This window comes from Oryctolagus cuniculus, chromosome 4, assembly GCF_051225735.1.
Source record: "Oryctolagus cuniculus isolate XC-2025 breed Fujian yellow rabbit chromosome 4, ASM5122573v1, whole genome shotgun sequence".
Classification (NCBI taxonomy): Eukaryota; Metazoa; Chordata; class Mammalia; order Lagomorpha; family Leporidae; genus Oryctolagus; species Oryctolagus cuniculus.
Genome location: NC_142870.1, coordinates 173394581 through 173407848, shown reverse-complemented (window position 1 = coordinate 173407848; position 13268 = coordinate 173394581). Strand labels below are relative to the sequence as shown.

Below are 13268 nucleotides of genomic sequence, written 5' to 3'. Positions count from 1 at the left end.
AGCCTGGAATTTAACCTGGGTTTCCCATGTGGATGGAGGGTCGGTCCCAAGTACTTGGACCATCACTTGCTGCCTTCCAGGTTATGCAATAGCAGGAAGCTGGAATCGGAAGTAGAGCCTGGACCATGCACTCTAATGTGGGGCGTGGGCCTCTTAGCCACTCCGTCAAATGCCCACCCCTTAATTTTATTTAAAACAAATTTTTCTTGGCCAGCGCCGCGGCTCACTAGGCTAATCCTCTGCCTAGCGGTGCCGGCACACCGGGTTCTAGTCCCGGTCGGGGCACCGGATTCTGTCCCGGTTGCCCCTCTTCCAGGCCAGCTCTCTGCTGTGGCCAGGGAGTGCAGTGGAGGATGGCCCAGGTGCTTGGGCCCTGCACCCCATGGGAGACCAGGAGAAGCACCTGGCTCCTGGCTCCTGCCATCGGATCAGTGCGGTGCGCCGGCCGCAGCGCGCCGGCTGCGGCGGCCATTGGAGGGTGAACCAATGGCAAAAGGAAGACCTTTCTCTCTGTCTCTCTCTCTCACTGTCCACTCTGCCTGTCAAAAAATAAAAAAATTAAAAAAAAAAATAAATAAAAAAACCAAATTTTTCTTAATTTTGAATCTATTATTTATTGTATTCTTTGAAGATTACAAAAGAATAGATGTGAAACTTAAAAAGATAATATACTATATTAGTTTTCCTTTACTGAAAATACTTGAGGCAACTAGCTTTATAAGAGGAAGATTTATTCAGATCATGATTTTGAAGGTTCAGTTGGTTTGGCCTCTGGTGAGCATGGCAGACAGCAATGGTAGGAATATGTGTTGGAGGGATGGTTCCATCTGCAGCCAGAAAGCAGTGAGTGAATGTGCCCAAACTCAGCCATTTTTTTTGTTTGTTTTTATTTATTTGAAAGGCTGACTTAGAGAGAGGAAGAGAGAGAGAGAGAGAGACAGACAGACACTGACCTTCTGTCGGCTGGTTCACTCCCCAAATGGCCACAACAGCTGGGGCTGGCCCAAGCTGAAGCCAGGAGCCAGTAGCTTTTCCCAGTCTCATACATGGGTGCAGGGGCCCAAGTACTTGGCCATCTTCTGCTGCTTTCCCAAGCACATGAGCAGGGAGCTGGACTGGAAGTGGAGCAGCTGGTACTTGAAGTGGTGCCCAATATGGGATGCCATCTTAACCCGCTATGCCACAGCTCTGGCCTCCAAACTGACTTTTGTAACAGCCTTCTCACAAGGACTCAGGAGGACTGCCTTCTGAGAGCACGCCCTCAGTGACTCAAAGACTGCCCGTGAGGCCCTACCTCCACCGCCCAAAGAACCCACCCCTACCAGTAGCATCATCCTGGAGACCGAGTCTTCAAGATGTGGCCTTTGGATTAAAAACAAAGCAGCCCGGGGCTGGGGGGTGGGGGGTGGCGTGGCACTGTGGTGTAGCTAGTTGAGCCACATCCCATAGGGGTTGAGCACTTCCGATCCAGCCTACTGCCAAGTGTGCCTGGGAAAGCAGTGGAGGATGGCCCAAGTGGTTGGACCATTGTACCCACATGGGAGGCATGGAAGAAGCTCCTGGCTCCTGGCTTCGGTGTGGCCCAGTCCTGGTTGGCAGTGCAGCCATAAGGGGAGTGAAGCTGCAGATGGAAGATCTCTCTCCTCTCTGTCTCTCCCTCTCTCGCTGTTAACTCCTCTCTCTCTCTCTCTCTCTCTCCCCCTTACTCGCTCCCTCCCTCCCTTCTTTTCTTTCCCTTCTCCCTTTCCCTTCTCCCTTTCCCTTCTCTCTTTCCTTTCTCCCTCCCTCCCTCCCTCTCTTCCTCCCTCCCTTCCTTCCTCCCTCTCTTTCTCCCTCCCTCCCTCCCTCCCTCCCTCCCTCCCTCCCTCTCTTCCTCCCTCCCTCCCTCCCTCCCTCCCTCTCTTCCTCCCTCCCTTCCTTCCTCCCTCTCTTCCTCCCTCCCTCCCTCCCTTCCTCCCTCCCTCCCTTCCTCCCTCCCTCTCTTCCTCCCTCCCTTCCTCCCTCCCTCTCTTCCTTCCTCCCTCCCTCCCTCCCTCTCTTCCTCCCTCCCTTCCTCCCTCCCTCCCTCCCTCCCTTCCTCCCTCCCTTCCTCCCTCCCTCCCTCCCTCTCTTCCTCCCTCCCTTCCTCCCTCCCTCTCTTCCTTCCTCCCTCCCTCCCTCCCTCTCTCTCTTCCTCCCTCCCTCCCTCCCTCCCTCCCTTCCTCCCTCCCTCTCTTCCTTCCTCCCTCCCTCCCTCCCTCTCTTCCTCCCTCCCTCCCTCCCTCCCTCTCTTCCTCCCTCCCTCCCTCCCTCCCTCCCTTCCTCCCTCCCTCTCTCTCTTCCTCCCTCCCTTCCTCCCTCCCTTCCTTCCTCCCTCTCTTTCTCCCTCCCTCCCTCCCTCCCTCCCTTCCTCCCTCCCTCCCTCCCTTCCTCCCTCCCTCTCTTCCTCCCTCCCTCCCTCCCTCCCTTCCTTCCTCCCTCCCTTCCTCCCTCCCTCCCTCCCTTCCTCCCTCCCTTCCTCCCTCCCTCTCTTCCTCCCTCCCTCCCTCCCTCTCCTCCTCCCTCCCTCCCTCTCTTCCTCCCTCCCTCCCTCCCTCCCTCCCTCCCTCCATCTGCTGGTATACTCTTCAAATGGCTGCAGCAGTTGGGGCTGGTGCAGTCAAGAGCTAATGCCAAGGGGCTCAAGTGCTTAGGCTGTCTCTGGCTGTTTTCCCAGGTCCATTACAAAAAGACAAAAAATTAATCTGGGGCCGGCGCCGCGGCTCACTAGGCTAATCCTCCACCTTGCGGCGCCGGCACACCGGGTTCTAGTCCCGGTTGGGGCGCCGGATTCTGTCCCGGTTGCCCCTCTTCCAGGCCAGCTCTCTGCTGTGGCCAGGGAGTGCAGTGGAGGATGGCCCAGGTGCTTGGGCCCTGCACCCCATGGGAGACCAGGAGAAGCACCTGGCTCCTGGCTCCTGCCATCGGATCAGCGCGGTGCGCCGGCTGCGGTGGCCATTGGAGGGTGAACCAACGGCAAAAGGAAGACCTTTCTCTCTCTGTCTCTCTCTCACACTGTCCACTCTGCCTGTCAAAAAAAAAAAAATTTAATCTGATTGATGAATCAAATATTCAAAAAGGATGTTGCTTCATTGCTTTGGACATTATTCCTTATTATTATTATGTTTGCCTTTGGGATGCATCCTCCCATTCTCTCCTTACTTCCCAGATGGCTGCAATGGCCGGAGCTGGGCCTGTCTGAAGCCAGGAGCCAGGAACGTCTTCTGGGTCTGCCATGCATGTTCAGGGACCCAACGACTTGGGCCATCTTCCACTGCTTTCCCAGGCCATGGCAGAGAGCTGGATTGGAAGTGGAGCAGCTGGGACTCAAACAGGCACCCATACGGGATGCCGGCACTTCAGGTGGTGGCTTTACCTGCTACACCACAGGGCAAGCCCCAAGTTTGTCATTTATTAATATAGCAGTGTTTACCACATACCACACTACAGTATAACGTATACTGTTATCTAGAATATATAGTAGAATATTATTTTAAAACTCACAAACTGTAAATGTTTCTTAGCAGTTCTATAAAGAACTAAACCCAGTTTTAGAAACAGTAAATTTTTTTAAGATTTATTTATTTACTTGAAAGTCAGAGTTACACAGAGAGAGAAGGAGAGAGAGAGAGAGGTCTTCCATCCGCTGGTTCACTCCCCAATTGACCGTAATAGCCGAAGCTGTGCTGATCCGAATCCGGGAGCCAGGAGCTTCTTCCAGGTCTTCCACATGGGTGCAGGGGCTCAAGCACTTGGGCCATCCTCTACTGCTTTCCCAGGCCATAGCAGAGAGCTGGATCAGAAGTAGAGCAGCCAGGACTCGAACCAGTGCCTATATGGGATGCTGGCACTGCAGGTGGCGGCTTTACCTGCTACACCACAGTGCTGGCCCCCAGAAATATTAAAATTAATACCTTATTAAACTTTAATATAGAATTACAGTAGTAAGTAAAAAGAACATAGTAAATCTAAATCTAGTGACTGGAAACATTAAAAGACAAGTTACAGAACGAGAAAAGCCAGTTGTAGAACAAAATCGGGTATATAATTTGTGTTAAAAATGTAAGCAGAGCCAAGGTTTTCTTTGTATGTAAATGAATAGGAACCATCCTGAAAGATAATCCACCCAGCCAACGGACTGCCGCCTCTGTGGGGGGTGTGCTCTGGGAAGACTCTTGCTTTATTCGTATGTTTTATTTTCTCCCCATGAAAATCTGAATCATGTTTTACTTGGGGACTTTAAAGGCAGCTCTTGTTTCATTTGGTAGATAACATTTCAGCATTATTTAAAATATTCTTTCAAAATGTGGGCTCACTGCCTGTTGACCAGCCTTACATTACTTATCTCCTGTCGGCATCTGTAAAAACGGAAATGACGGTGAATAGTGCCTAGCTGGTGGAGTTACTGCAAGACTGAATTGCAGTGGTGTGTAAGGCGCATAAAAGCCCTTAGTCAAGGCTTGCCAGTACTGTGAGGTGTTATTGCTGTAGCATTAGTCAAGAACATACCTTGACCAGTGAAGTAAAAAGTCTAACCTGATGAAAGTCCCATGCGTGTGTAACTGAAGTGGCCATGTGTTTACAATGAGCTTCAAAGATGTATTGGGCTGCTGGACAGTTGATTAGGCTTTCCAGTTAACTAAGGTCTGACTCTTATACAGCTTTATAAGAGCACTGATTATTTGACTTACATACCTTCCCAAAATTACTGATTATTATATATCAAGATCTTTGTTCAAGCAAAATAATCAACACCATAAATTTGAAATTCTCAAGAGGCCAGAGGTTTACTGTATGTATTTCTTTTTAAAAAATGTTTATTTCCAAGTGTCCACAACAGCTGACATTGGACCAGGCCCCAAAGCCAAGAGCCGTGGATTCAGTGTGGGTCGCTTGTGTAGGTGACAGGTGATCAGCCTTGAGCCATTGCCTGCTGCCTCCTAGGTGTGCATTAGCAGGAAGCTGTGTTAGGAAGAGAGTCAGCCCTGAAACTCAGGCATTCTGATACGGATGTTGCCCCAGGTGGCATTTTAGTCACTAGGCCTAATGCCTGCCCCTCTACATTGCTAAAAATTTAGAATCCAGAAATTGCTTTTGAGAATTTGAGAAGTCAGATTCATACTTCTCAACATACTTCCCTCATGCTGCTAATACCGGAGTCTCTGACCCCTGATTAATAAAGGCGCCAACTCACTTTAGTGAGTACTTGTACCCTTCCATAATCTTGATTTAGCCAAAACAGACTCAGCAATGGTTGATTTTATTTTGTAAGAAACACGTCAGGCTCCACTTTGTGGATGATCCTATGTGAAATTGGTCATCCTTCATTCTGCTAAACTCTGAATATATATTGCCTTTACTAGCATCCGACAAATATTCAGTGCTATTTATTGAGTACTTAGCATGTATCAGCATGTTTTATGTTCACTATCTCCATCTTTTCATAGGTTTGGAAATACTGATTTATCCCATATTGCCTTGTAGACTATGAACCCAACTAGGTTTTCAGATGTCCTAAACACATTGCCTTAAGCATCTTTGTCAAAGTTATCTGAAGTAAGCACTTGGTTCGTTTGTTGGTTAGTTTTATTTAAGGCCTTCCAGACAATGTTTTTAAACATTGCCTTTAATTCTTTGAAGAAGGGTGAAGGATAAGGAGAGAACTAGCATGAGCAACCCTAGAGAGTACTGTCAGGAGGAGACTTAGAGACTGTGGTGTGCGTCCTGCTAGCTGTAGGTTAACTGGTTCATGGAGCATGCGCTTACACAGGACACTCAGCTCAGTCAGAGCTCCAGCGCTAAGACGGTGGCTTCAGAACTGGTGTTCCTCAGGATGACCTGAGCTCTTCTGGTTCAGCCGGCTGGGAACCAAGTTGAAAATGTGCATTCCTACCCAGTTCCCAAGTAATCCTGTTGTTGCTGGCCAGGGACTCGCCCTTTGCAAATCAGTACCTTAGAAGTATCTAAATAAAACTAATTGCAAATGGGTATCACTGTGTGAGACTAGCAGACCTTGAGAACTACCTTGACATTCACATTTAGACGTCCTTGTGGTCTGAGCTTAAAGATAGACTATGCTGCATACGTTTTGTGTCAGATGTATTGTGGTATTTTTTTTTTGTCTGAATCTAGTACTTGAGCCATCTCAGATTCTGCTTTTCATACAGTTGTGTCTCATTTTATACGGGAGTGTGTTGTGATGAGGACTTTTTTTTCCTGCTGTTAACCTGTCTGATGTATGAGAATCGTTCTACATTCTACATTATATTGACATTCCTACATTTACTATATGATTGCTTTGCTTATATTCTTTATTGTGCTTAAATTTTCTTAATTCTTTTTTTTTCACTTTTTAAAATTTATATAAAGGGAACAAATTTCATGTATTTCATATATTACAGTTTTAAGAGCATAATGATATTTCCTACCCTCCCTCTCTCACTCACACCCTTCCTCCTCTTTTCTTACTTGTCTTTTAATTTTTACAATGACATACTTTCAGTGTACTTTATAATCACAAGCTTACTCGCCACTAAATAAAGAACTCAGCAAGTAATAAGTGGAAAAACCACTCAGTTCCAGTTTAAATCTTATGTATCAGCCCAGTTATGCTTTGTGAAACATCATTAAAAATATGTGTATCTTTGTTGATAGAATTCATAAACCATAAACATTTACTATTTAATATATATTTAATATAAACTTTTCTATTATATATATATATATATATATATATATATATATATATATAAATTCAAAGATGTTTGGAACCATCACCACAGCACAATTTTAGGATGTTTTCATCACTCCCAAAAGAAACCATGTATCCATTAGCAGTCATTCCCTTTCCTCTTTACCCACTCCTGTCTCCAGTCTGAGTAACTACTAATTTTCTATCACTAAAGACTTGTCCATTCTGAAGATTTTGTTTAAATGGAATCATATAGTATGTGGCCTATTGTAACTAGCTTTTCATTTAGCATTATGTTTTCAAGGTTCATCCACGTTGTAACATCTGCACCGATCTGAAGCCAGGAGCCAGGTGCTTCTCCTGGTCTCCCATGGGGTGCAGGGCCCAAGCACTTGGGCCATCCTCCACTGCACTCCCTGGCCACAGCAGAGAGCTGGCCTGGAAGAGGGGCAACTGGGACAGAATCCGGCGCCCCGACAGGGACTAGAACCTGGTGTGCCGGCGCCGCAAGGCAGAGGATTAGCCTATTGAGCCGCGGCGCCGGCCTACCATATCGTTTTGTTTATTAGTTTATGAACATTTAGATTGTTTCAGATTTTTTTTTTTGCTACTAATGCTATGAACATTTTTGTGTAAAAGTTTTTGTGTAGACATATTTTTTGATTTCTCTTGGGTATATTCCTTGGAATAGAATTTCTGGGTCATATGGTAGCTCTTTAATATTTGAGAAACCATTTTCCAAAGTAGTTCTATCATTTTACATTCTCACAAGTATTGTACCTACTTTCACCACATTGTCACTAAAACTTATCCTATAAATTACAGCCATCTGAAAATAAAAGTAAATAAATCATAGCCATCCTAGTAGATGTGAAATGGCTTCTTATTGTGGTTTTGATGTGCATTTCCCTTATGACTAATGATGATGAGCATGTTTTCATGTGCCTGTTAGCCTCTTTGTAGAAATCTGTGTCCATTTTTAAATTGGATTATATTCTTTTATTGTTCAGTTTAAGAGTTCTTTATATATTCTAGGAATGTTTCTTGTCAGATATAAGATCAGCAGATTTTTTTTCCCTATTCTATGGGCTATCTTTTTGCTTTCTTGATAGTACTGTTTGCAGTATAAGAAGTTTTATATTTTGATAATATCTGTCTTGTGTGTGTGTGTGTGTGTGTGTGTTCTAAGAAACCATTGCCTACTTAAAGGTCTTGAAGATTGATTCCTATATTTTCTTCAAAGAGTTTTATAATTCTACATTTTACATTTAGATCTACGGTCCATTTTGAATCTATATTTATGTATGGTATGAGGTAGGAGCCCAACTTCATTCTTTTGTATGTGGGTACAACATCATTTATTCTTTTCCCCTAAGTAGACACTCTGGCAAAAATTAACTGTAAGGGATATAGATGCAGTTATTTTTCATTGATCTTGGCTTGTTGAACATTTTTACTAGTATTTTAGAAAATTTATTTCCAGAGTGATTTTTTTATGTGAAACACTTTTTCTTCTTAGCTTTGTAAAAAGAATAATATTTACGAAGTTAGGTATAGTTATTTAAAACGTAAGCTGTAATAGCAGTAATAAGCTAAAATAGCCGCAAGCAGAAAACTTTGTTATTGAAAATTTCAGGCATTTGATGGTAGCTCTTTTTTTAATATTCAGTTTGTATTGTTTACTAATTTAAAAATCACTAAGATTTGAATAATTTCTGGAAAAATAGACACTTTCATTTTCATTATTATACACAACAAGAAGGACTGAAAATAAATGTCAAGTAATAGCAAAATTCACTGAGTGGCAAGATTTAAAGTAAGTGTGATGTTTACTTGTGTGAAGAGAGACTGTAGTGTGTTATGTCACTGCGGTCTTGTTAAAACTTTGAGTAACGTTTCTGAAAATGTTGACAGTTGGTCACTTTACGACTCATGAATGGATGTTGTGTCCACATCTTTTCTTTTTAGAGACTGCTGCTGCTTGATTTTGTTTTCTTGGGGAGCAGAGAGCACAAATAAATCTTAGAAAGTTGTCATTGGCTTCTCACTGTCTTCCTGTTTTGTGTGCACGTTACTAAACAGAGTCCCCACACTGCTTGTGTCTTAAACAAGTGCATCTTCCTAGGCTTGTGCTCGTGTCATAATTCCCTTTTGTAGTGTGTACATTCAATGAACATATTTTAAATATCAGGCTGATTACTTTGACTATCCTTTAGGAGTCTCTGTCTGAAGTGGAAGAAAAATACAAGAAAGCCATGGTTTCCAATGCACAGTTAGACAACGAGAAGAACAATTTGATCTACCAAGTAGACACCCTGAAGGATGTTATTGAAGAACAGGAGGAGCAGATGGCAGAATTTTACAGAGAAAATGAAGAAAAATCAAAGGTAATTTGCTCATCTTTTATCACAGCATTCTGTTAGGTTTGAGGATAACAGCTTAACCGTGTAAACATCAGTGAGGTCAATGAAACATTGCAGCCTATTTTGGAATGACATTTCAGACAACACTGAGGTTTCTGAAAATTGAATATAGCTCAGCTTTTATCTGTGTAATTTGGGACAGTTACAGTGGATTAATTACTGTTTCCTGTTGTAAGTGACTGGAACCCCCCCAAAGATCCAAAGGCTCAGTGAGATGGATCATTTTTTCTATGAAAAATTTTTTTTAAAGATTTATTTATTTATTTGAAAGGCAGAGTTACAGAGAAGCGAGGCAGGGAGAGAGAGAGGACTTCCATCTGATGGTTCACTCCCCAAATGGCCGCAACGGCCAGAGCTGAGTTGATCCGAAGCCAGGTTCCAAGAGCTTCCTCCAGGTCTCCCATGTGGATGCAGGGGTCCAAAACACTTGGGCCATCTTCTGCTACTTTCCCAGGGCACAACAGAGAGCTGGATCAGAAGAAGAGCAGCCGGGACTGAAACTGGCACCCACATGGGATGCTGGCACTGCAGGCGGCAGATTTACCTGCTATGCCACAGCACTGGCTCCTCTATGAACTTCTAAATCGTTCAAGAGAACCATCAGTTATTCAAAACTAGCAGAGCAGAGACAAACCTCTGGTTTTTTCAGAAGTTTGTGAGCAGTATGGTGAAAGTGTACAATCAGGAAATAAAAGCCACTTGTTCAAGGTCTAGAGTTGCTCTTTGACAACTGTGGAAAACAAATGGGGTTTTCTTTAAAGCTTATTGGATTTGGACTTATTTTAAAAATGTAGATGTTAGCCTAAGCATAGCACAAATGGATATTGTTGTTAGAAATGAATTATTATACTGCCAGTTTAAAATTCAGAGAATAATTTAGGAAATGTGTATTGATGAATTGTTAAAAACAATGTGATTTTGCACATAACAGAGGGAGAGGAGCCATTTATGTAACTTCTCAAAGACCAGCATTATTACTGTAGACTGTATAGGGATTTCTTTCCATGAGGAATGGAAATCCCCTTTCCAGGCTGTTTTGCTCATATTCAGAAAGGTGCAGGGAAGTGTTTGCTGGGAATTTGGGGGAGGTAGGGATGGACAGCAGAGCACAGAGGATTTTTAGGGTGGTGGTACTGTTGTATACTGTACTATATTGGAGGATATGTGTTTGAACTCATAGAAGGTACATCACTAAGCGTGAAGTATGCACATGGGATGACATATCAGTGAGTGTTCATTGATTGAAACAAATACGCCTTTCTGTTGTGGGATATTGAAAGGGAGACTGTATGCTTGGGGCAGGGCTATATGGGAGCTTCTATACTTTGCACTTAGTTTTGCTATGAGCTTAAAAGTGCTCTAAAAATTGCCTCTGCTAGAAACAAATGGTCATAGGAGGACTTTGTCTAGTGGTGAAAAGAGCTTCTGGGTGTTTTCCTGTTGGACTCACCATGGCCCTTTAAAGAATGTGATTTGGTAGCAGTAGGTTCCAATGGCTTCCTCTTTGCTTTTTGTATCTCATTGATAAAGTTTGATTTTTCTATTGCTGAGTTATAAACTTTTTTTGTGTATTTTAGGTACAACTCTATCAGATATATGATTAATAAATATTTTATCCCATTCTATGAGTTGTCCTTTTAGTTTCCTCTGCTTTATTTATTAAGCCCATCTTTAAGAAGAAACATTCTCATTTTGTTTACATAGCTGAGATCAAGGCTTGATTCTTTGCCCTTATTTATGGATTTTCCAAAATGAGCATGATAGTGACCAATTACTTGTTTTCTTTCTTTTTCTTTTTTTTTTCTTTTCTTTTTTTTTTTTTTTTTAGAATTTATTTCTTTATTTGAAAGGCAGAGTTACAGAGAGAGAGGGAAGGAGAGAGAGCTCTTCCATCTGCTGGTTCGCTCCCCGAATGGCTGCAGTGGCCAGGGCTGGGTCAGGCCAAAGCCAAGAGCCAGGAGCTTCTTCCTGGTCTCCCACGTGGGTGCAGGAACCCAAGGACTTGGACCATCTTCCATTGCTTTCCAAGGCACATTAGCAGGGAGCTGGATCGGAAGTGGTGGGATTCTAACTAGCGCCCATATGGGATGCTGGTGTCGCAGGCAGCAGCTTTACCTGCTATTCCACTGTGCTGGTCCTGTTTTCTCAGACAGAGAGAGAGAGACCCGGAGAGCTTTCTGTTTTCTGGTTCACTCCCCAGATGCCCTCATCAGCTGGAGTTGGGCCAAAGTCAGAAGCCAAGAAATCAACGTAGATCTCCCACATGGACAGCAGGAACCAAGTACTTGTACCGTCACCTGCTACCTCCTAGGGTGTACATTAGCAGGAAACTGGAATCAGAAGCAGAGCTGGGGCTTGAACCCAGTGCTTCAAAGTGGGATGTGGGCGTCTCAGACGGTGTCTGAACTTAGAACAGAGTGCCAGCCCTATGTGTTTTCATCAGTTCTTGTCTGCTATTTTCAGTCATTGAAACTTTTATTCCTTTTCATGTTCAAATTGTCCCAGTTCTGGCTAATGTGAGACTCTTCAGGTTGATGAGACTAATTTTTTTTTGACAGCTTCTTTGCTTTTTGGCAGAAGGGTCCACGTCTCATTTGGTACATTTTCTGCTGAGACCTGGAATCAGCCATGTGCTCAAAGAACCCTGATTCTCTTTGGGCAGGGCAGGGGGATGCTAGGCGCGCTCGCTGCCACCAAGCTGTACACTGTTTCTAGGTCTTTGCGGTGCTTATTCCTGGGAAACAGGTGTGTGGAATTTTTGTTTGTTTGTTTTAAATGACAAACTATGAGTTCCTACAGATATCTTCGGTTCATGTCAGGACTCCAGGGTTTTACTTAACCACTTAAGGTCTTCTATCTGCCTTTCTTTTTCCCCTCACGTGACCATTCCTAGTTCTCAGAATCACTAAAGGTGATGGTAATTATGTTATATTCTATTTTCAGTGCTTTATTCTATGTTGCCCAAAACAGCAACACCAACATTAACACCAACAGTTACTGAAAATAGTTAACTGTTTATTTTGCTTGGATGTTACTTTTGCCACTGGACTATGTATAGCTAGACCATTGTTTCTTTTTTTTTTTTTCTTTTAAAATTTTATTTATTTGAGAGGTAGAGTTACAGACAGAGAGGGAGAGACAGAGAGAAAGGTCTTCCATCTGCTGGTTCACTCCCTAAATGGCCACAATAGCCGAAGCTGGACCTATCTGAAGCCAGGAGTCAGGGGCTTCTTCTGGATCTCCCACGCGGGTTAAGGGACCCAAGACTTGCACCATCACTTACTGCTTTCCCAGGCCATGAGCAGAGAGCTGGATCTCCAGAGGAGAAACTGGAGCTTGAATTGGCACCCATATGGGATACTGACACCGCAGGCAGAGGCTTAGCCTACTACACCATAGCACTGGCCCCTAAACTGTTGGTTTTCAGAGTTACTTGAAATAGTTTTTCTCTGTGTGCTTATGCTGCTAACCAGATATATAGTTAGAATCACTGCATCTTACGTTCAATATTTAGGAGTCTCTGTGGAATTTTGAAAATTTTTATTTTTGGCTGCGATGAAACCACATAACAAAATTTCCCATCTTGACTATTTTAAAGGGCACAGTTCAGTAGTGTTAAGTGTGTTCACCTTGTTTGCTCATCAGATCACTGGAATATTTTCATCTTGCACAACTAAAGGTATAACTCTATTAAGCCATCTCCTGTTTCTGCTTTCCCCATTCTGCTTGCTGTCCGTGTGGATTGAATTACCCCATGCCCCTTAGAATCGTATGTCTGTCTGTGACTGGCTTCTGTCAAGGCTCATCTGCGCTGTGCACCAGCGTCTCTTCCTTTTTAAGACTGAGTAATATTCCACCGCGTGTGTCCTACAATGCATCCATTCATCTGATGGATACTTGGATTGTTTCCACTAGGAGCTGCTTTTTGAATTTTAATTTTGTTTTATAATATTCTATAATAGTTTTGTGGATTTTAAGTCAAAACAGAGAAAAATGTTCAAAGCTGTTAATTTTATATCTCTGTCTCTTTATCCCTGTTTCTACCAGTGAATTTTTTAATTTGATGGTTTGTCTTCCAGTTTTTTTAATCCAAGAGGATGTATATATAAGTGCATATATATAATATGACAGAGAAA

The 13268-nt window shown here is 43.4% G+C and overlaps 1 protein-coding gene across 50 annotated transcripts in view; it reads left to right on the top strand.

Annotated features, from left to right (window-relative positions):
* LRRFIP2 (LRR binding FLII interacting protein 2) overlaps nucleotides 1-13268 on the top strand; it is a 138374-nt gene that overhangs the window by 100448 nt on the left and 24658 nt on the right. For all 50 annotated transcript variants that reach the window (XR_016232942.1, XR_011388280.2, XR_011388279.2 and 47 more), the window contains one exon: nucleotides 8926-9096. Coding sequence is in view for 47 of the 50 variants with exons in the window: in XM_070072998.2 (XP_069929099.1) it covers nucleotides 8926-9096 (171 nt within the window). In the remaining 3 variants the exon portion in view is untranslated. The remainder of the gene's footprint in view (nucleotides 1-8925; nucleotides 9097-13268) is intronic.